This window comes from Pieris rapae, chromosome 16 (genome assembly GCF_905147795.1).
Source record: "Pieris rapae chromosome 16, ilPieRapa1.1, whole genome shotgun sequence".
NCBI lineage: Eukaryota > Metazoa > Arthropoda > Insecta > Lepidoptera > Pieridae > Pieris > Pieris rapae.
The window spans coordinates 2927370-2948033 of record NC_059524.1 but is presented as its reverse complement, the minus strand read 5'-3'; the positions used below and the strand labels follow the sequence as shown (position 1 = coordinate 2948033).

The window sequence follows — 20664 nt, the reverse complement described above, 5'->3', positions numbered from 1 at the left end:
TAAATAAAAACAACAGACATATTCCTTAAAAACATTTCTCCGATTCAGTTATTTTCATCAAAAAAATAAAAATATTCTTAATATCATTTCAGTACGACCTATTAAAACACGTGCAAGTGCAATGTATGTTTATCCACAAAATTATCACAAACTAAAAGTCACTTACTCTTCTATATCTTTGGAAACAATACAAGTTTCATGAATTGGTCCAGTTTAAACGTTGATAAGAATTTTAAATCTGACAATTTACCTTATCGGGATGTACAGCGAGACACGCCTTCCTATAGTTTCGTTTGACGTCTGCGGGAGTCACCAGTTGGGACATGTCGCATCGTGTCCACCGACAGTCGTCCCACACAACTGTATGCAGCGAACACAGAAGAGCACGAATGTTCGCCTTCTTGCCCTCCGTCTGGTTTAAACACACAGGAAGTTGTACAAAACATTAATCTATACTCCTGTGTGCTAATAATAATAAAAGCCCTGTATTCGCTGACCCTGTTTCTTATATCTAATTTACATAGCGAAAATAATACCGGAAAAAAATAAAAACAGAAAAACTGTGTCCAGTTTATGTTTCCACCATACCAACTTCTACTATTTAATTTATACAATAAAGAAATAAATAAATAAATAATTTATTATCTCTTGTCTACTAGGAATTTCATAAAGTCTAATAACTGTTGTACGTATAACTCAAAAGGTAATTCAAATAATGTGATGAAACAGTATTATAAGTAAATAATAAATCAGTGGCACTACAACCAAGTCTGACACCAGATTTCTGTGTGATTCAAGTCAATATGACAGGCAAGAAGGTGATCCTTTTGTGAATGACACAATCGACCTTTTGGTTCTAAGACATGTCGGTTTGCTCACGATGTTTTCCTTCACCGTTCGAGCGAATATTAAATGCGCAAGAAAGAAAGTCCATTGGTGCACAGCCAAAATTTTTTTATTAAATTTTATTCATTACCGGAAATTGTTTAGCTTGAAACTGTTTTTCAATTAATTCTAATTTAATATATTCTTAGGTATACTTAGAATGCAAAACGAAAAGAAAAAATTATATAACTGAAACATTCTAAACAACGCATATTTACTCTATGGTGTACAGTGTAAAAAACATCATACCCAATCGATAATCTTCAGTTTTTCCGGGTCCATTTCTTTGACCATCTCCTCTTTTCTCATAGCGTTCATTGTCTTCGGACCCGAGTCACGTTTCGCGAAGTCGTATCCCTGACTTCCAAGAAGATCGCCAAACACATCAGCCGGCTTCTTTACTTTCTCCTCGGCTGTTTTTGGAGCATCGAAATGGCTTCGGCTGTAAATTTAAAGCCATATTTTTCATCCCTTGCTTTATTCCTACCAAATAATGACTCTACCGTACGAATGGCCAAAATATTAGCCAGCCAGTTAATTAAATGCTGTAACAAACGCTGAGACTGAATATCTTTCAGGCCGCTAGTTAAACGATATATACATAACTAGCGACCAGCCCCGGCTTCGCACGGGTGCAATGCTGATACTAAATACACTACAGAAAAACTGTGAACGTTGTATATAAAAATGTGGGTTATCCATAAGAGATAGACATATACCATCAGGGACTTTTCTGTAGACCTTTTCAATGTGTACAATACTTAGCACATTATTTTGATAAAACTCGTAGGGTTCAGCCTGCGTTTGCAATGTAAGCGGAAAAAATGTAATTATAACCGCATCAAAATCCGTTGCGTAGTTTCAAAGATTAAGGGCCTGTTTCACAATGTCCGGATAAGTTCCAAATAAGCTATATGTTACTTATTTGTAAGATAAACAGTATTTTTGCGTTTCACGACTGTCAGATAGCGCTATTTGTCATGAAATGCCAAGTATCTTATTCGGAACTTTTATCTTTCGAATAAGCTATTTGGCACTTTATCCATACATTGTGAAACAGGCCCTTAAGCATATAAAGGGACATAGGGACAGAGAAAGCGACTTTGTTTTATAATATGTAGTGATGAAGACAATTTTCCGCAGCTCAGAAAGTTCGCAACAAGATTGATTTGTGCGTTTGGATTTTATAAATGCGAACAGTTCTCTTTATTGATGAGAGTCAATCAACGCATAACTGGGAAAATTATTTACGTAAATACGTATTACAAACGTAATATACGTATACATACAAATGTATCAGCGGAAAGGATATAAATACCGATGGATTATTTTCCCAAATTCCAGCTCAAATGTCTCATTGATTGAGATCACATACTAAATAATACACCGGTATTTAAATTTCCTAGTTTGTAACATTTTCAAATTTAACGATTTAACAATAGTGTAACCATGTTTTTTTTTCGAGTATCTTCGTTTATTTTCGTGTATTTTCGTTTATTTTCGTTTATCTTCGTGTATTTTCGTTTACCTTCGTTTATTTTCGTGTATTTTCGTTTATCTTCGTGTATTTTCGTTTATTTTCGTGTATTTTCGTTTATCTTCGTTCATTTTCGTTTATCTTCGTTTATTTTCGTGTATTTTCGTTTACTTTCGTTTATCTTCGTTTATTTCCGTGTATTTTCGTTTACCTTCGTTTATTTTCGTTTATTTTCGTTTACCTTCGTTTATCTTCGTGTATTTTCGTTTATCTTCGTGTATTTTCGTTTATCTTCGTTTATTTTCGTTTATCTTCGTTTATCTTCTTGGTTAAGGATTAATGCTGTATTGGTTAAAATCGCTTCGAAAATGAGCCATTATTTGTCATAGGACACGCTGATTACCCAAAACGAGTCAAGTACTGTATTAGATTAAGTTTTTTTTATGTAACTTAAATAAGTGTCAGTATATTATACTGGGTGTCAGCAATAAAGGCTTAATAATAATAAACAATATAGTATTGGCTTAGTATAGTAAGGATATTGTATGTATTTACTGAATAAATGTATACAATTAAATTTCATTGCTGTAAGCAATCAAATAAAAACGCTTACCTATAATCGGGCTGTTGTGGCGTATGCGCCCGATGCGACGGAGTATGCGCAGGAGACGCCCTGGGAGTAGCCAATGGCGATGGGCCGACATTGGCAAATGCGGTTGGATTAGTTGGGGGCGTTGGGCCAACGTTCGCGAATGCGGCGCCAGTACTCGTTGGGGAAGGACCGACGCTGGCAAACGCAGGGGCCGTTGGTGTTGGTTGGGCGACGTTTGGTATTACGTTGGGAGGATTATTCAGTCCCGTCCCCAAAGAACCGATATCAGCGAAAGGATCGTTTCTCGCTTGCGCCTTTTCTAATGGAACGCTTTGAGAACGACCTATAAGCAGACATATCAATAATGTGCTTTATTATTATTGAGAATTTATATTTAAATCAAACAGGTTAATCTTTGATAAAATACAGGTTAAAGAATCATACTTGAATTTTTTTTAAATAATTAAAATTTGCAGAAATATATATTTTCTTATAACTCATTTAAATTGAAAGTTTTTATATGTATATTTAAATTAATTGTATATAATAAATAAATTTTGATAGGATTAATGAATAGATCTATGCAATACAAATAATCAATATCAAGTCTTTGTTTTGGATATGTTATATATTCATAAAACAGGGCAAACGTGTTAAGTGTTACAGCCGGCCATAGACACCTACGTTTTGAACTTGCAAGTGCGTTGTCGGCCTTTCACGATTTCATGTATTATTTAAATTTATAAATTTAAGTTAAAAAAAATTTTCGTCTACAATAATTTGAGACAAACACAAAATCTTAAGAGAAAATTAAACAATAAAGATTGCATCATACCTTCTTCCTTAATCAATTGCGGGGTTAACAGCGGTTCTTGTTTCGGCAAAGGATCGTTTAAACCAAACGGATCGAAATTGAGATCACTAGAGTTGGCGTTTGGTGCTACACTGGTCGGCGGAGGGGGCAAGTCTCCGAATATATTCTCAGAAAATGGCTGAAACCGTAAAAAAAGTTCATCGTAAAAATATGACAGACCCTATAGTCCAATTCATATTCATTTATCTATTTAGGTAACTCAATGTTCATTTATGAACATCGATACAGAAATATATATTGAAAGTTCAGTTTATTTCTCAAATCATTTAATTATATAGCTCCAGTGATACAGTTAATTTTTCCTTCCTTGACTTAAACCATTTGCCATTCGAATATTATAACTATGATATTTGATATTTACCGAATCAATTCCACTTCAAGAGCGAATCAATTCTTAAAAGGCCGGAACAGATTTGCGATATGAGTGCCCACGGGCGGTACCTATGAACATTAGATGAGCTCCTTACCTGTAAAAGAATCCAGTTGCAACTCACCTGTGGATTATCTTCAATCTTTTTACTCAAGAAATCACCAAAACTCTCATCAGCCGGTTTCTCCATCATTCCGAAGAAATCAAACGAGTCTTCGCTTTTCAATTGTTTCGGTTTTGCTTCCTCTTGCTTTGCTATATTGAGGAAATCTGTGTCTGGGGCGGATTCTTTGGGCGCGATGTTTCGTTGCGGGGAAGGGGGTGCGGGACGAGGCGGCTTCTCACCTTCCCTCGGAGGATAGTCCGCTGTGACTGAAAGATATTTGTCACTTATCTGTCTGTATGGAAAGAAATCTAAATGCTACTTATACAATTAATCAAAATAGCATAAAGGTATTCCAGGATTTAATATTGCGAATACCGAAAATTTACTTAATATAAATTTATTGAAAACTTTAAGATTTTTTATATAGAACTGGATAGACGTTAGACCACAATCCCACCTGATGCTAAGCGAGATGCGCTCTATTCGAGAACACGCATGTCCAGACGATTTCTATTTAATTTTTAATGTACACGTTGTTTGGAATATAAGTTTTATATTGCTAAGGACAATACAGAGAATGTCAAATGGATTTATATCTAGGGCATGCCAGTGTCCTCACAAATTCCTTTCTCTACAGGAGCAAGTGTTAATTGCGTACTATAAAAATCACTGCTAAGGCATTCAAACAACCAAAATATGCTTGCATTTTAAAAACGCGTGATTCAATAGATTTGCCTTAGTGCTTAAGATGATGAACGAAATGATCAATAACTACTAAATATAACATAATAATCTTAATTGTATTATTTAAAATATGGTTAAATAAACCCAAATGCATGCACACTACAAGCGTTACATACTTGTGGGCGGTACCGCCGGTGGGTTGCGTCGGAGATTAGCTGAATATTAATAACATACATATTAAAATTTGTAGATAAATTAACACATTTTTGTCCTAGTAAATTATTCTATATAATTTTGATATATCTATTAATAACACACACACAATAAAACGATGAAGCGACTTTATTATTATTATCAGCTTCATTGATATACATACATTAATTGTTAAGTATATATTTCTTAGTATATACGTTGGGTTAGTATAATAATTAGCGTTTTAGTATTTGTGTAGACCCTTTTCATGGTAAAAACCTCCTCCATATTACCTTATCTTAAGAAACACTCATCAAGAAACTGGATGAAGCGACTCTTGTAAAAATCGTACGTAATTTGAAAGGTATTTTATCATCTACATAGTAGTGTCGATTTTTAAATTTCAACCACACGGTTAAACCATTTTTTCAAAAAGAAACCTTACATCTTCCGCAGTTTTTTACAGTTTTAAAGTTTTCAATGTTAGTAACCTAGCCACGTAGCAAAATTATTAGTACAAATTCGTTTCTTTCCGCCAAACGCTTTTTCAAGACTGATTCAGTTATACAAATTCTGAATAAAAACTTTGTAAGCAGTACTATGACTGGTATGTCATCACTGGATGTGAAACACATCGAAGTTATTTCAAACAAGTAATGCACAAAAGAACAGATTACGACACGTACTAAATATAACATAATGAAATTATAAAAAAATTTTTTTAAGAAAATGTTTATTAATGTATTTTCATTACATAATTCAAAAATTTATTTCAAATAGACGTTTGTGTAATTTTTTTTATAGAACAGGGGGCAAACGGGCAGGAGGCTCATCCGATGTTAAGAGATACCGCCGCCCATGGACATTTTCAATGCCAGAGGACTCGCGAGTGCCTTGCCGGCCTTTTAAGAATTGTACGCTCTTTTCTTCAAGGACCCTAAGTAGAATTGGTTATTAAAAAAACTACGACGGTTCGACAATCGAGAAATACTTACCAAAGTTATCAACAGTTTCATCTCTCTCCAACGTAGACGAGAATAATACATCGGGCGTTCGTATCGGGAAGGAATGGTCTTCTTCCCATACATCGCTTCGTGGTTTGCGGCGTTCGCCATTTTGAACCACTAGGCTTATTACTACGGACACATTCGCTGAAAAGTGGTCATTCACGGGTGATGCTTCATCTATGCCGTCTATTTCAGATCTGAAAAAATTATATATGAGTAGTTCTTTCCCGCAAATTGTAATAAGCATAGTTATTACTTTGCTTTGCGTGAAGATACGCTTTATTTTTGATGTGATACCCAGTAAAAGTGATTGTCGGCGTGATTCATTACTTGGCAACGCGTCCTCTTTTTTTGAACTGTCGCAATTTTAAGATTTTTTGAAGATTAACTTATTATTATATATATTATTATAGCGGAGCCGACGGACGTCTTATACACGTCTTCAATACAAAGAAAACATTCTTGATTTCACTAACGCCCAAACCCAATGATCTATCTCAATCCATTTTTGACCATGTGAGAAAGAAGATCTTAATCCAAATATTGACAAAAGTGTACCAATAACCAATCGACGGATTGATATTAGATAGGTGCTCGATCGTCTGTCACGGTCTGATCTCAGATTCTTTTCAATCTGAGATTATGGATTAATTATTAGAATCGGACGTTAAACATTCAGAAACATTTCTACAGCCGTTTTAATTGTAATATTCTTCATATGGCATTTTGGTCTGCATGCAAAAATTCTTATAAATGTAGAACTTACCTATTAAATTTAATAACGTGCTGGTCGTACGCCAAGAAACCGGCATAGAAGGAGACAGACAGCATCGGAACTCGTTGGAGTCGTCCGAGCTGTTGTCGCGCGTGGTATGCTACCACTACCACGTCACCAGACACTGTGGCATCCACAGGCAGTGTTACCTGATACCAGGAATTCTTATAAAACACCAGACCCAAAAAGGAGAGTGTCAAAAACAAGAGATTACCGCGGCAGTAGAAATGGACGTCGAACGAGAAGTGACTTGTTAAATCGCCATTTTTGTTCTCTTGATACTTGTAACAAGTTGCTAACATTAGAATTTGCTCCATACGTTATAATTTAAGGAACTAAATTTTTAAATTCTCTTCTAGCAATAAGCACGGAGGAATAGACACATTAAAGGGAGAACAACGCGCTGTACATAGTCAAATAAGAAATAATAAAAAAAAATTCCCTCTGAATTTTATTTTTTTTCTCTTACATAAAGTGTACATTTGTTTACTATATAAATAAGTATATTTTTTGAAATAGTAAACAACACTGATAGTTGTGTATTTCAGATTAAGAAATATTTATTCTATTGAAGGTAACCAACGCTTTGGTAACATAAAATTTTAAATTTCTGTTTATCGACATTATAAAACAGGACCAACTAAGATCACTAAAATTGATTAATTTCTGTTTGACTAATCATTATTATATGAATTCTATTACAAATAAAATTTGTGTTAGCCTATGTAGACGATATAATCACCTTTCCTTCCGCCATATTGTACAAATGCAAGCTTTCGTAGCCTCGCAGCGGAGGAGATATAAGTCTGTCTTCATTATACACTTCGAGGTAGGGTCGGCAGCCATCCCTGATAATAATAATTATTGGCAATGTTAATCTTTATCTAAAAGTAATTTCTATAAATATGCTATAATAATAATAATAATTTTAATATATTAAAATATTTGAACGACAATTTGGAAGTATACAGTAAAAATGTGTTATAACGACATCGAAGGGACTCATATTTGGTCGCAAAAACTGATAGCAGATTACTATTAAGTCTACTACGACTTCATTCATCAACACATAAAGAATGAACTAAGAAAAAATACATACCTGGCTTTCGTAAATAATGGCACTGGTTGAATGGTTAACGAAACTAAAGATACTGGCCTAAAATGTGGTAACACGGGTTCAGGTCTGAAAAAAAAATGAAATCTTTAAAATATGCAGTCTTGGTAATACAGCTCCTATGTTAGAAACTTGGAGGTCCTAAAGTTGATTCCCGGCAAAACTCTAATTATTTTAAATAAGAGAGATACAAGTCACCTACTTGTATATGTCAGGGAATGATAGATATCTATTTACCGTTGATTAATCATTGAGATTTCATTTATAACTTTTACGAATGATAATTTATTTTTATTATTTGTCTATTAGAGCTAATGTGTTATTTGTAGTGTTAAAAGGAATTCGTTTAAACTAAATATTTTATGATAAATGCAACTTAAAGCAATAAATACAAAAAGGTCAGCAATGTCAGATAAGTCGACCCGTTTGTGTGCGTTTCGGGACGCCCGAGTCAAGTGATGAACTTGAACTAAACTACGTTGAACTATTTAATATTGAAATAGTTAAACTTAAATAAATGTAAGGTTATTATTTAGTTTAACGCACACTAAACACTGACTGAGCAGAATGAGAAAAGCGTATGACCAAAAAACGGCTAGTGCTGCGCGTTAGAGTGAGAAAGGTGCATTGGCGCTGCCGTATGCGTGTGAGAAAGGGAAGCTACACAGACTGGCGCCGTAACGCGTTACGTAACGAAACGGTTTACCCTCCATAAGGAGTTATGACTTCAATAATAAGTCTTAATAGTTGACTCCATTTAATAATTTTAAAACACGCGTATTATTATCTCAATAATCTCTAATCATTTAAATCTCTATTCATTGAAAAGTTTCCAAATATAAATGTATATCTACCTGACTATATTATGAAGATAGTATAAGTATCGTAGCTGACTTGGCGACATATTAATAGGCGTTCGCTTCACAGCAAATATTTGTAGCGCGTCTTCGGGGACCGTTACTAATTTCGCGTATAGAAGGAGACCACATAGAAGCATCGCCGATCTTGTTTTACCATCCTGAAAAAAGTTTCATTAAATGGCAGAACTAGAAACGTAGGTAATATAAATTAAAACCTCATAGACCATTCCAGAAATTGTGTGTGTATGTGAGTGGTTGCACGTATATAGTATGTAAACAGTATGAATATAGATATACAAATACATAGCGTGATCATATACTAGTACATGATCATCAATTGAGGCTTATACCTCAGTAAAAGTTAATTTACAAAGAAGTTTAACTACTGACTTGGGCACTATGTACGCATGCACTTTATTTTTTTATTTGACAGGTAGAAATAAAAAAATATATATAAATCCATATTTGCCGTATAGTATAATTTTATTTGCCTTTTACATAGTTTATTATCTTCATCATCATTGTTCAACTCATCTATATACTGTAAAGAATAACCTTATGCAGTCATCTGAATGCGTAATTTTAGAGAATGACATATATAACTCACCGGACACGCAATAACGAGTGCACTTTTGTCGTCCTTTCCCAAATACTGATACATATGTTGTAATAACGCGTAATATGGTGCTAATAACGGCGCACGATGTTCCTCAGTTGGCCACACAGACGTATCCGTCACTAACTGCCGTCTCGGAAACCGGGCCTTCGCATCATGAACTGTATAGACACAGTATTTTCCACCTGGGTGGTGGCTTTCGAGATATAACTGAAAAAGACCACCATCAATAATAAAAATAATTAATCTTTGCAAGTGTAAATAAAATCTAGGAACGATGGTATCTTATATGGGTTCCAGTCTCTGATTGCATGTATCTTTAATTGTATGTTTGTTTGGTTTCAAGTATTACGTAAACACTATAGTGGCGGGGGGGGGAGAGATAAAGACTTCTCCCCCGCCTTTGATTTTCTTATTTGGTGATTAAGTCAACAGTTATTAATTACTTTTTTACACGTATTACGCACACATTGTCTATGCTTGAAAACGAAATGCATTATCGAGGATTTGGTAAAAAAAAATAATACGTTTATGTAGGTACTAATATTATTCAGAGCATTGCTTACTTTATCTGACAAGAGAACATTTCATTCCCCTACCCTTCGGGGGGCGGGGAATGAAATGCAGTAAATCTGCTTACGTACTACTTGAACGGACCCAACACAGAACAATTTGTATGACTTAAAACATAGCGATTAAAAAGAGTGGCGGAAAGTTTCTTGTCACTTCTTGCCCGCTCTACGCCTTGACTGGCGAGCTGGTAGTAAATTATAGAATTGTTACTTCTTTTTTGACGTTTATTTTCCCTTGTTTTCCTATATGAATAAAGTTATTTTGACTTTGACTTTAAAAATAAAGTTTTTATTTTGACATTGATACATCTTTGTATATATTGTATTTGGGTTTTGATAAAAATATGACTTATCTAAATATGAATATCAGTTAACATTCCTTCAAAAAAATTAAATATTTCATAAGTACATTTACAATAATGCTAAATAAAACTCCATGTCAAATAGAAACTCACTCTAACATCTTCAATATGGTTAGTTTTATAAGCACTCTCAAGTAAATCCGACGGGTAGGACATAACAATAACACGACTTGTTATATAGCTAATATCCAAATCAGCCCTTGCTATGGACCTGTAAGAAAATTGTTCTGGCTTAGATTTATTGGAATTTTTGTAATATAAAGTAATGACTTCCTTAGTAGAAGTCTAAGGGGGATTCAGAGACAAGTTCAGGATAGAGTTAAGTGCGAACTACTTAATCTGTCAAAAGAAAAAAATATATACTGACAAAGGAGCTAATTTACTCTTAGACTGTTCTAGAGTTTATGAAGGCGATGACAGTTTAAGACTTTTGTCATTCGCCATCTGATACCGCGATCATAATATTTTCCGAAAAATCAATATTTTTGTAAACATCAAATAATCATAAAAAACTCACTGTTGAACAGTCTGCATAACTTTCGACGAGGTGTCCTTCAGATTTTTAAGAAAGCTACCAGCTCCATCTTTGATTGATGAAAATAAACCACCTGAAGCTGGAACTTGCGGCGGCATGTAATGGGGTGCAGCTGGAGGTCTAGCAGGGGGCGGAGGCCGACTTGGCTCTGGGGGCCGGGGGTTCGGTGCTTCGGGAACGCTCGGACCATTATCCTTCCCACCTGAAAGATATTTACAATTAGAAGATTCAGCACACAACACACATACACACACAGCTAGACAACGTATATATACACCTTAAATCCTATTCCAATGAAAATCTTTTTAAAGGTTATGGGAGCCCTGAAGATAAAACACAAATATTGACGATAAAAGTCAAGATTCTATGTTAAGCGAGCATTATAGCTGAAAATAAGAATAATACAAGAAACATAGCCAAGAATAACAATACCAGTCATAATGGGCAAGATATAACGCATCTTTAGAGGTAAAAATCTTCGAGGTTCTTGAACTATCAATTGTTCTATGAACAAACAGTTAATCTTACAATAAACAAAACATTAATAAATACAAAATAAAACTAAAATTAATTTTAAATATTTATTGATTAAAATATTTATCGTACAAAGTTAAACTTATATTAATAGTAACAAAAATATTGCCTGCCTATACACTACTTAACAGTGTCATTACAATGACGGAATAATTAATTACAATAGCTAGTAATTCAATTAAGTGCTCAATACATTATATACGTATAGCTAACTCTGATGCACAAAACTGTTACAACACACGCTACGCGACCAAAAGACGAATTAACGTAATACAATATTTTATGTGATATTTTGAACTACAGCAGGCGTTTTGGCACTTGGTTTTGAAAATTACAATTTTGTTAACAAATATTTGACGCACTATCGCAAAATTTACGTTAGAATCATATCGCTAATGCGCGTATGGGTAATTGCAGATGCATATCGCGCAAATGGTCTGAAATCGACTGCTGGCTGCTGCAGGTTTAGCAACATTTAATCTTTAAGGATACACACAATGATTTTTAATTTTAAACTTTTTATTATTATTTTAATATTGTAATCATCATCATCATCAATAATTAGGGATTTGCATCAGAATTAGCATAACAAGGTTTCTATTTATACATTATTCTTATGTAAATTGGAAATTATTGAGAAACATATCGCTTGAAATTACGCTTCTGTCCGATTCTTTTTATTATTAAAGTTCTATCCTAAGACAGATATTTGAGCAATGTATATTTATACAAATAGTTAAGCCTCAAAATAGGAAAAATACCTTTCGCTTTCATTATTATATTCATTAATAAATAAGCACATTATATTATTAATTTACCTTGCCAAGATTTTTAATGTCATTAATAGTCGCTGTAACAGTAATGAATATTTTACTTAAGCAAAATATCTGATCTTATACTACTGTTGAGATAATAATATAATTAATATTCGCCGGTAACTTTTTGATTTGATTCTTACCAGATGTCAGGATAACGATTTGAGATTGTCAAAATTTATGGTTAGACATGATCTGGGCTGCATTGCGAATACAATGATATAAATTAATTGTAAAAATGACAATGACATTGACGATTGACATTAGCCGTATCAGACCGTCATCGTGTGCACAAGTCAAAATCGCTTTCATTTTTGTATAGCCCATAAATGCAATACATGCAAATCATAATTTAAAAGTAAAGTTATAAAAGCTTCTAGCTTTTCTATAGATGGGATAGAACTCGATGAAAACTGTACCACGTCAATACTATTGTTATGCGGAATACTTTCAAGTAATTTCAGCACCTAAATAATAAAATTAAATACAAATTATAATAGACATTACATAATAATGTAATTTTAGATTTTTTTCATATTAAGCGATTGGTAACTTATTAGATAACTAACTTAGAGTGATGTTTAGAAAATATTGTTTCCTTAACAAATACTAAATAAAAAAGCAACATCTCTCAAAACTTAACGTTCTATCACATAACGGTAACAAATTAAATATTAAAAATAAACTAACATATGATTTTTTTAATTTCAAAATAATTATTCCGATATAGTAAATTTTCTCACAAAACGTTTGAGGTCAACAAAAATTCATCACAGTAATACTGCCTCTAATAATTGGGAATGTTATTTTAATTATAAATAAAAGATTTTAAAAATTAAATAACTTAGTGAACGAGAAATACTTAGTTCACAGCACTATCAATGATCACAATACAAATATTAATTTAAGTTTCATTAATGCGGGTTTATGTTAAACAGAGATTGAAATAAGGAATACTGCTTTAAAGAGTTGAATGTCATTCAATATTAAGGTGTAAATTGCGGTGTGACAGAGACGCAGTACCATGATGTACTGATAAAATGAGACAGAGACATGAAAAAGACGGCAAAGGATACTGACATCCGCAGTATCGCGTCTTCGTCGCACCGCATACCTTCACGGCCTTAGGCTCAGCAAGAGAAGGCTGAAGTACTAAAGTTGGAGGATCCCGTTCAGGCAGGAGATAGAAAATCGCGAGACATGATAAAATGATTTTTTTCGTTTTAGTTATGTATTATTAATATACCGGTTTCTTCCTAATAACAATTAGATAGATATCATTCAACTATATCGCATATATACATACGAGGAGCCGAATATAAAATCAGCGAAAACCGCAAGTTTTCGTTTAGTTTATACAAAAAGTATAATGTTATATGATTCTAAAAAAACATAGCTAATAAGTGAAAAAATACTCATCATTGCGAGCATATCCGTAATCTAGCAAGCAAGAGCTCCATGTTCAAGGGATGTAGCATGCGCCAATCATTTAAAGGAGAAAGCAATCGGGCATCCGAAAAAGTTGAAAACACCTAAAATGAAAAGAAAATGTGATATGTAAGGGGCAGGTAGAATGAGGCAAAATTAAAAAGTCTTCTAATACAAAATATTTCCATACATCTGTCATTTTTAGGCGATATTTTAAAACACCATCGAACTTTAGAAGACTTTTTAATTAACAAATGCATGCAATAAATCAATTTGAAACACAAGCGACTAGACTACATGCATCATCTAGCAAGAAATAGAATTGAATCGATAATTTGTTTTCATGTGATAAAAATAAAAATCTAATCAATCGTTACAAATGATTTAAAATAGAAATATCGAAAATGTAAATAATGTGTACTAATGATATGACTCATTATTTTACTATAAAGACACAATTATGTGAGACAAAGTTTTTCTAGTGCACTACTAGTTTAAGTTATCGTAAGTAATTACGAATAATGTAACTATTAAGCTAATTTTTATAATGTTGTAAAGATTCAAAAACAAAACATTATTTTATTAACGCTGGGGCGTTTGTGTTGCCAGAACTTACGTAATCGACTCTAGTAATTTATTAATACTTGTACAACCGTTAAAATGTTGTTATAACACTGCGTAGAAGTTAGACCATTAATACTCAAGTACCCAGGTGTTAATTCAAATGTTAAATCTCTTTCAAAGATTAGCTGGTTAGTCAATAACATAGATTAGTAGTCCCGACACAACTCGTTGCGACATTATGCACTCTGAAATGTATACGAAAACGTCGCTGACGCCAATTGCTACTGGAACTTACAGTTTGTTTGTATGCATTACAGAATACGAGTCGGAATAACCAGTTTTTGAAGTTATACTTCTTTTGGCGCCATGGAGAAAAATGATGAGAATGAATTTTTACGATGCGCACACCAACACCTAAATACGACATCGTAAAGTTAGGTCTAGGTTGCACGGAAATCGATAACTATGTTCAAGTTGTATATTCTTATATTTAGAACATATGTTTCGTAACAGTACAATTAAACTGTGTCAATAAACAAATATTATTTTGGTGTTTTTAAATCAATTTCATTATACCACGGTGTTAGTATTTACTAATTATTTATTTATTTAGATAAAATCGTTTTGATTAATTTTAATATTTATCGTTAATCACTACTGCATTTCAGTTTTTTTTCCATACGCCAAAGAAGTATAACTTCTAACGCGAATTTCTAATATCTGAACTGCAATTATGGCGTTTAATAGTTAGCTTTGTCTACTACATCAGAATTAGCGTTAGTAAATTAACCTTTCATATACGTAATATAAACCACAAATAGCAAATAAATGTTCCTCACAGCTTGACTAAGGTTTATAGTGCGTTTATGAATGGATGCTATAACATTGAAAGCATTAGTGAATGACAAATGCGACCAGTTAGCATTAAAAAAAAAAACAAAAAAATTACCATTTTAGGCGCCCAATCACTTGAAAGTACTCCTGGTATAATAAATAAAACTAATGTTGCCATTATTAGTTTATTTTAAAATTTTTAACCCATCACATGATTATTTATGTGTATCAACAAAACATTGGCGTATATAGAGGCTGGTCAGGTTGCATACCGTCTGAGACCGAAGAAAATAGGACTTAATTTTAACCCTAGATACACCAACGCAAGTTTAGTAGCAATAGCCAAAACCCCAAGTGTTTAACATATTAACTTGGCTTCATTGTCAATTGCACTTAGTACATATCTAAAATCGAATTCTTGTACCAAATTTACGTATATTGTCTAAGTATACACGAAGCTTTATTAACCCCAATTACATTTAATCAAGCCACCGTGTTAGTGCATATACCCACAGTCCGAAAAGGTCTGGTCATAATATTCATGTCATATTTTCATTTTGTTCATTTAAGCTAAGATCTGCAATTGGAGCGTCCAAGATTTACGTAACGAATTTGGGGGGGGGATTGGTAAAACGATACGATGCGGGACGGGGATTGAATTGTGCATTATTGTCAATAATATTTTCGTCTTTACGATACTTTACACCACATAAATAGCAAATTTTATGTTTAATGAGTCACTGGATCGTTCAGAGAAACGTTACGGCGGGTTACATGGGGGGGGGGTCTAGAATCTCCGAAAAATGGGTATCGTAATACGAGAACGCTTCCAAATATAAGTGCTAGATATATTGATATATATGACTGTTCACTTGTAATAAAAGTGATGAAATCTCTTATGAAAATGCAAGCCTGAATACCTAGTCAATAAAACCTTTTTCGCAGCCGAATAAATTCATTGCTGATTTCTATATGGTATGAGTGGTTTAAAAATAAACAAGAGCGTATATACATAAATAATTGTGTCTGAGCATATTTATTATTTATGCATTGTTATTACTTTCTAGTCCATGTGTTTCATAAGGCCATATGTGATTTTCTATTTAATATAAGGACTGACACGTCATGTTTAAGAGCATTTGGGAATATTTCAAAGTAAATTCGGGTACAATATTCGTATTGTATACTATACACAAAATGTATGACAAGAAATATTATGACCATTTTCTTAACATAATTATTACCTAAGTTAATATTTTTACTATCCAAATGTGAAAATACAGTACTTTTACTAACCATAGATTATTAGTTATGAATACCAATGGAATGCGATGATTGTCTTAGGCACAGATTATGTCTTAAATCCTTAATCTAGAAAAATATTTTTATTCTGTCACCAAGTAGGTTTTAATGGTTTTAAAAACCGTAACGCATATACAAAGCTTCTTAATGAGTTGTTGAAAATGTTTTACCCCCTTATTAAAAACAAAACCGGCATTATTATAAAACTGTATGTGTTACCATGGTAACCAATGTTTCAAAAACACCTTTATCTTTAGAACACGTTTATAATAAGACCGTCTTATTAATCTGTTTTCAACTAACTGTCTCGTTCTATTGAATTGTGTTCATATTGCGATAGAAAGAGACCGATGTTGCTTTAGTTTGGAGTGTTGATTTGTGAACATATTTCACTTATTGATATATGTTTTCCAAAATATATGAATTTAAACCATGATTGAAAAATACATTATTTATCTAAAGCTCGTTATTAAAAGTTTATAAAATGCCGATATTGCACTTTAAATTTGAAATCCTTATACCTAGTAAATGTTAATAAGAGCATGTACTTATAATAAATGTATGAAGAAACAACATGAAAGTCAAATAAATGCTATACTACCTTTTATCGTTCATAGAACAATCTTTAATTCTTACCTTTGGCGACGTTTTTGGATGAAACATTGGAATGTCACAAATTACCGTTAAATAAATCTCTAGGGAAATAATTAAAAACAAAACTAAAAAATTTGAGTGTAAAAAGTCAAAAAACACTTGACCAGTTATAGCTCGATTAATTGGAAAATAAATACCGAACGATTCGATCGCGATAAATTAAAAACTAGAATTGTAACGTTTAAGATATGGTAGTGTAATATTTACTTGACTTCTTATTACCTGGCGAGCTAGTGGCCACAGATTGTTCAACTTTTTTACGCTCAAATTTGAGTGGTTGCTTGATATTGATGTTTTGTGTCTCTGCTATGGCGGCCAACCGCTCCAACACTCCGCTTATCGACAATCGCACTTCAGGGTTCACAGTTAGGCAACCACCTGCAAGCAAACCATTAATCAGTCGTTGAGCTTCTGATCTATCCTTCGCAGGACAGTCAGTCATGCGAATTTTATCTAAGTACAGATACCGGCAAAAATCTTGAACAAATGTCCTTGCCTAGAAGCGATTTTTAGACTATGACTTGTCGATCACGTGATTTCTAAATCAGTTGCGTATATGTCCCACGCTGCGTAATGATGCGCAAACTTACCCCCACTCCCTTGTTTAATGTTCAAGAAGTTTGCCGGTATCTGTATTCATGATTAGCTTGGTCAAGCTACTATCATCCCTTAGAGACGAAGGTTCGAACCGCGACTGTGCAATGGACTTTTAATTCTATTTAACACTCGCACGGTACGTAGAATATCAATGGAAACCGATTCAGACCAAAGCAAATAAAGTCGATACCGTGTGTCCGGCATAAAAGGATGTTCATAAAACTGATGCAGAAATTTGAGCTCAGACCAACTACCAAGGTTTTTTCTATTCTTGGTTTGTTTCTAATATAAAATAAACAAATCAACACCAGGTGGTGATTTCTTTCAAATAATTTACGATAAAGTGAAGGGAGTCATGACATAGCTTTATTATCTATAAACACATGTCAGTTGACAGTGAGTCAGATTTAAAACGTAATTCTTTTAAAGAGTAATATATTGATAAAAGAAGCTACAATGCATTCCCTATTTTTATCCTATACTGTGTTACAGAGGTAAAGAGAACCTAATCATTAAAAGTAAATGAAACTGTATCTTCGATAGTTTGGATTTGTAAATCTGTGGAACTGAATTTCTTGTAAGCTGTTATATTACAAGACACTTATACAAAATTTCGCCAGTTAGTCCATATGACATGGAGAAAGTAAAAACAATTACAGTATGTAAAAAAGAGATAAAACATTTAAGCAAATTTTAAATTTTTAAATGAAATAGAACATTTAAAATTTCTCAATACTATGACAGCAACAGACATGAATACTTACTTATAATTTCATGGAAACATTTATATTTCTGGTCATTTGGGTTTAAGGTATAATTTCCGTTAAGTATAGCAAGCTTTGCCGAGTCCTCAAATGGGTGTTGCATATAGCACAGAGTGTATAATATACAACCAAGTGCCCAAACGTCAACTGCATGGTCAATTTTCCTATTATCCCAAGTATCCAGCATTTCTGGTGCTCTATACATTGGTGTTGTGAATTGGGCCAACTAAAATAAATTTATATGTTAATAGAAATCCATAAATAAAGAAAACTGTTTTTAATTAAGTTAATTAAACAGATTTAACCAAAACCTATATAAGCTGTAATGTTTTTTTCCAAAGAAAAAATTATTTAAGTTATAATGTAAGTTACAATAAGATAAAAAGTATTTTAGTTTATATAATAAATTTAATATTATTATAAATAAATTTTTATAACAGTAAAATATCAGCTTTACATAATATAATACTTACATTTTCTTCTAACATATTTCTTTGGTTAGCACTCCATGATGGATTAGGGCTATAGACTTCAGTTGTTGCAGACCCAAAATCACACAGCTTTATTGTGCCTATAATTTCGAAAGAAGCAAAAAATTTACAACAAAAGAAAATTGTCAAATGTAACAGCTCTGAAAAAGGATATAAGGCAACAATGTTTCTGAGCTCACCAGTTCTTTAACCAATAACTTAACAAACAACTTGTTTATATGTTGTAATAGTGTGTTTTACATACCTTCATTAGATATAAGAAAATTTTCTAATTTGAGATCTCGATGAGCTATAGGAGGGACTTGATTGTGCATATGATGCACCGCCTTACATGTTTGATAGAACACTCTTAATATTGTTGGTAATGGAAAAGCCTGCCCCTTATGTTGTAGGGCTTCCATTAAGCTCCCTCCACTACACAAATCTGTTAATAGTAGATATTCACTCATTCCATGACTTGTTTTTGTCTTATCAATAAAAGAGGCTGCTATATATTTGATTATATTGGGGTGTCCAGAAAGTTTCTTAAGTAAACTAATTTCTTGTATAATATTTTTATTAGCTTGCTCATCTGCTGCCATCAGCCTCTTTAATGCATATTCAGTACCAGTAGCAACATCTTGAGCAACAAAAACAAATGCAAAACCACCTGTAATAAAAAGGAAAAATTTTTTTAGACTGTAGTTCTAATAGCATAATGCAGATGCATTTTGGAAGTGATCCAAATAATAACAATACATCAGAGATAATAAAGAAATTTATTTTTTAAATAAGTTATATTTATTAAAAATAATTTGAGTATTCCTTTGTTACTATAATAAAATTTGTATTAATTCCTATCTAATAATAAAATCTACTTTAATAAAGCTAGTTAGTACAAGATCCAAATAACATTATTGTTTTCTTTTATATAGAATATTAGCTTAATCTCTTTTACAACAAGTACAGACAAAATATTAATATCTGAGGAAGATAAAACTAAAAAATCTGTTTTCTTTAAATAAAATATTTCTTGTAATAATAAAGCCAGTCTGTAAAAAATTAATAAGCCATCTCTGATAAATATGGACAAATGTGAAGCACCATATTTGTCCATATTTATTTAGACAATGACCCTACCGCCCCCAATTCACGTACGTCATAGGTACACTGACTTAACGAAATAAATAATATTTTCACTGCCCCTATTTAAGAATCCACTTACCTTCAGCTATTACTTTTTTTACACGAAGTTTCATATTACCAATTTCAACAAATTGGCCAACAAAATCATTATCACTGCCCCCGTTGGCACTTGCAGAGCTGAAGTACCCCATTGCAGATTTAAACACACTCATTTTTATTTTTCACTTTATATACATAAACACTTTTGAAAAAGAATAATGAACTATTAAATTAAAGCATGTGTACAGCTATATCCATTTTATCTTGTAATAATCTAAATTTTAAAGCGATTGAAAATGTAAAGAAATTTTACGATACCAAGCAGGGCACAAAATGTCAAACAGACATCTGAGAAATGACATGGGGCTTAGACAAGATTCCTTAACAATAGTGTATGTAGAAAGTCTAACATTTGATAGGTATTTCTATAATGACGTTTATAAGTGTTCATTGTGTTACCTATATGAATAAATGACTTTGAATTTGACTTAGTCAG

General features: G+C 32.8%; 1 protein-coding gene across 2 annotated transcripts in view; it reads right to left on the bottom strand.

Annotated features, from left to right (window-relative positions):
- Positions 1-20522, bottom strand: part of LOC110998380 (cyclin-G-associated kinase) — a 34708-nt gene extending 14186 nt beyond the window's left edge. For both annotated transcript variants that reach the window (XR_006750732.1, XM_022267017.2), the window contains exons 1-18: positions 20209-20522; positions 19249-19653; positions 18987-19084; positions 18514-18739; positions 17375-17530; positions 11004-11223; positions 10580-10697; positions 9544-9762; positions 8931-9094; positions 8062-8145; positions 7705-7810; positions 6954-7111; positions 6176-6384; positions 4323-4570; positions 3790-3946; positions 2976-3297; positions 1135-1327; positions 251-412 (exon numbers count right to left, since the gene is read on the bottom strand). Coding sequence is in view for 1 of the 2 variants with exons in the window: in XM_022267017.2 (XP_022122709.2) it covers positions 251-412; positions 1135-1327; positions 2976-3297; positions 3790-3946; positions 4323-4570; positions 6176-6384; positions 6954-7111; positions 7705-7810; positions 8062-8145; positions 8931-9094; positions 9544-9762; positions 10580-10697; positions 11004-11223; positions 17375-17530; positions 18514-18739; positions 18987-19084; positions 19249-19653; positions 20209-20341 (3378 nt within the window). In the remaining variant the exon portion in view is untranslated. The remainder of the gene's footprint in view (positions 1-250; positions 413-1134; positions 1328-2975; positions 3298-3789; positions 3947-4322; positions 4571-6175; positions 6385-6953; positions 7112-7704; positions 7811-8061; positions 8146-8930; positions 9095-9543; positions 9763-10579; positions 10698-11003; positions 11224-17374; positions 17531-18513; positions 18740-18986; positions 19085-19248; positions 19654-20208) is intronic.
- Between the last annotated feature and the right edge of the window lie 142 nt (positions 20523-20664).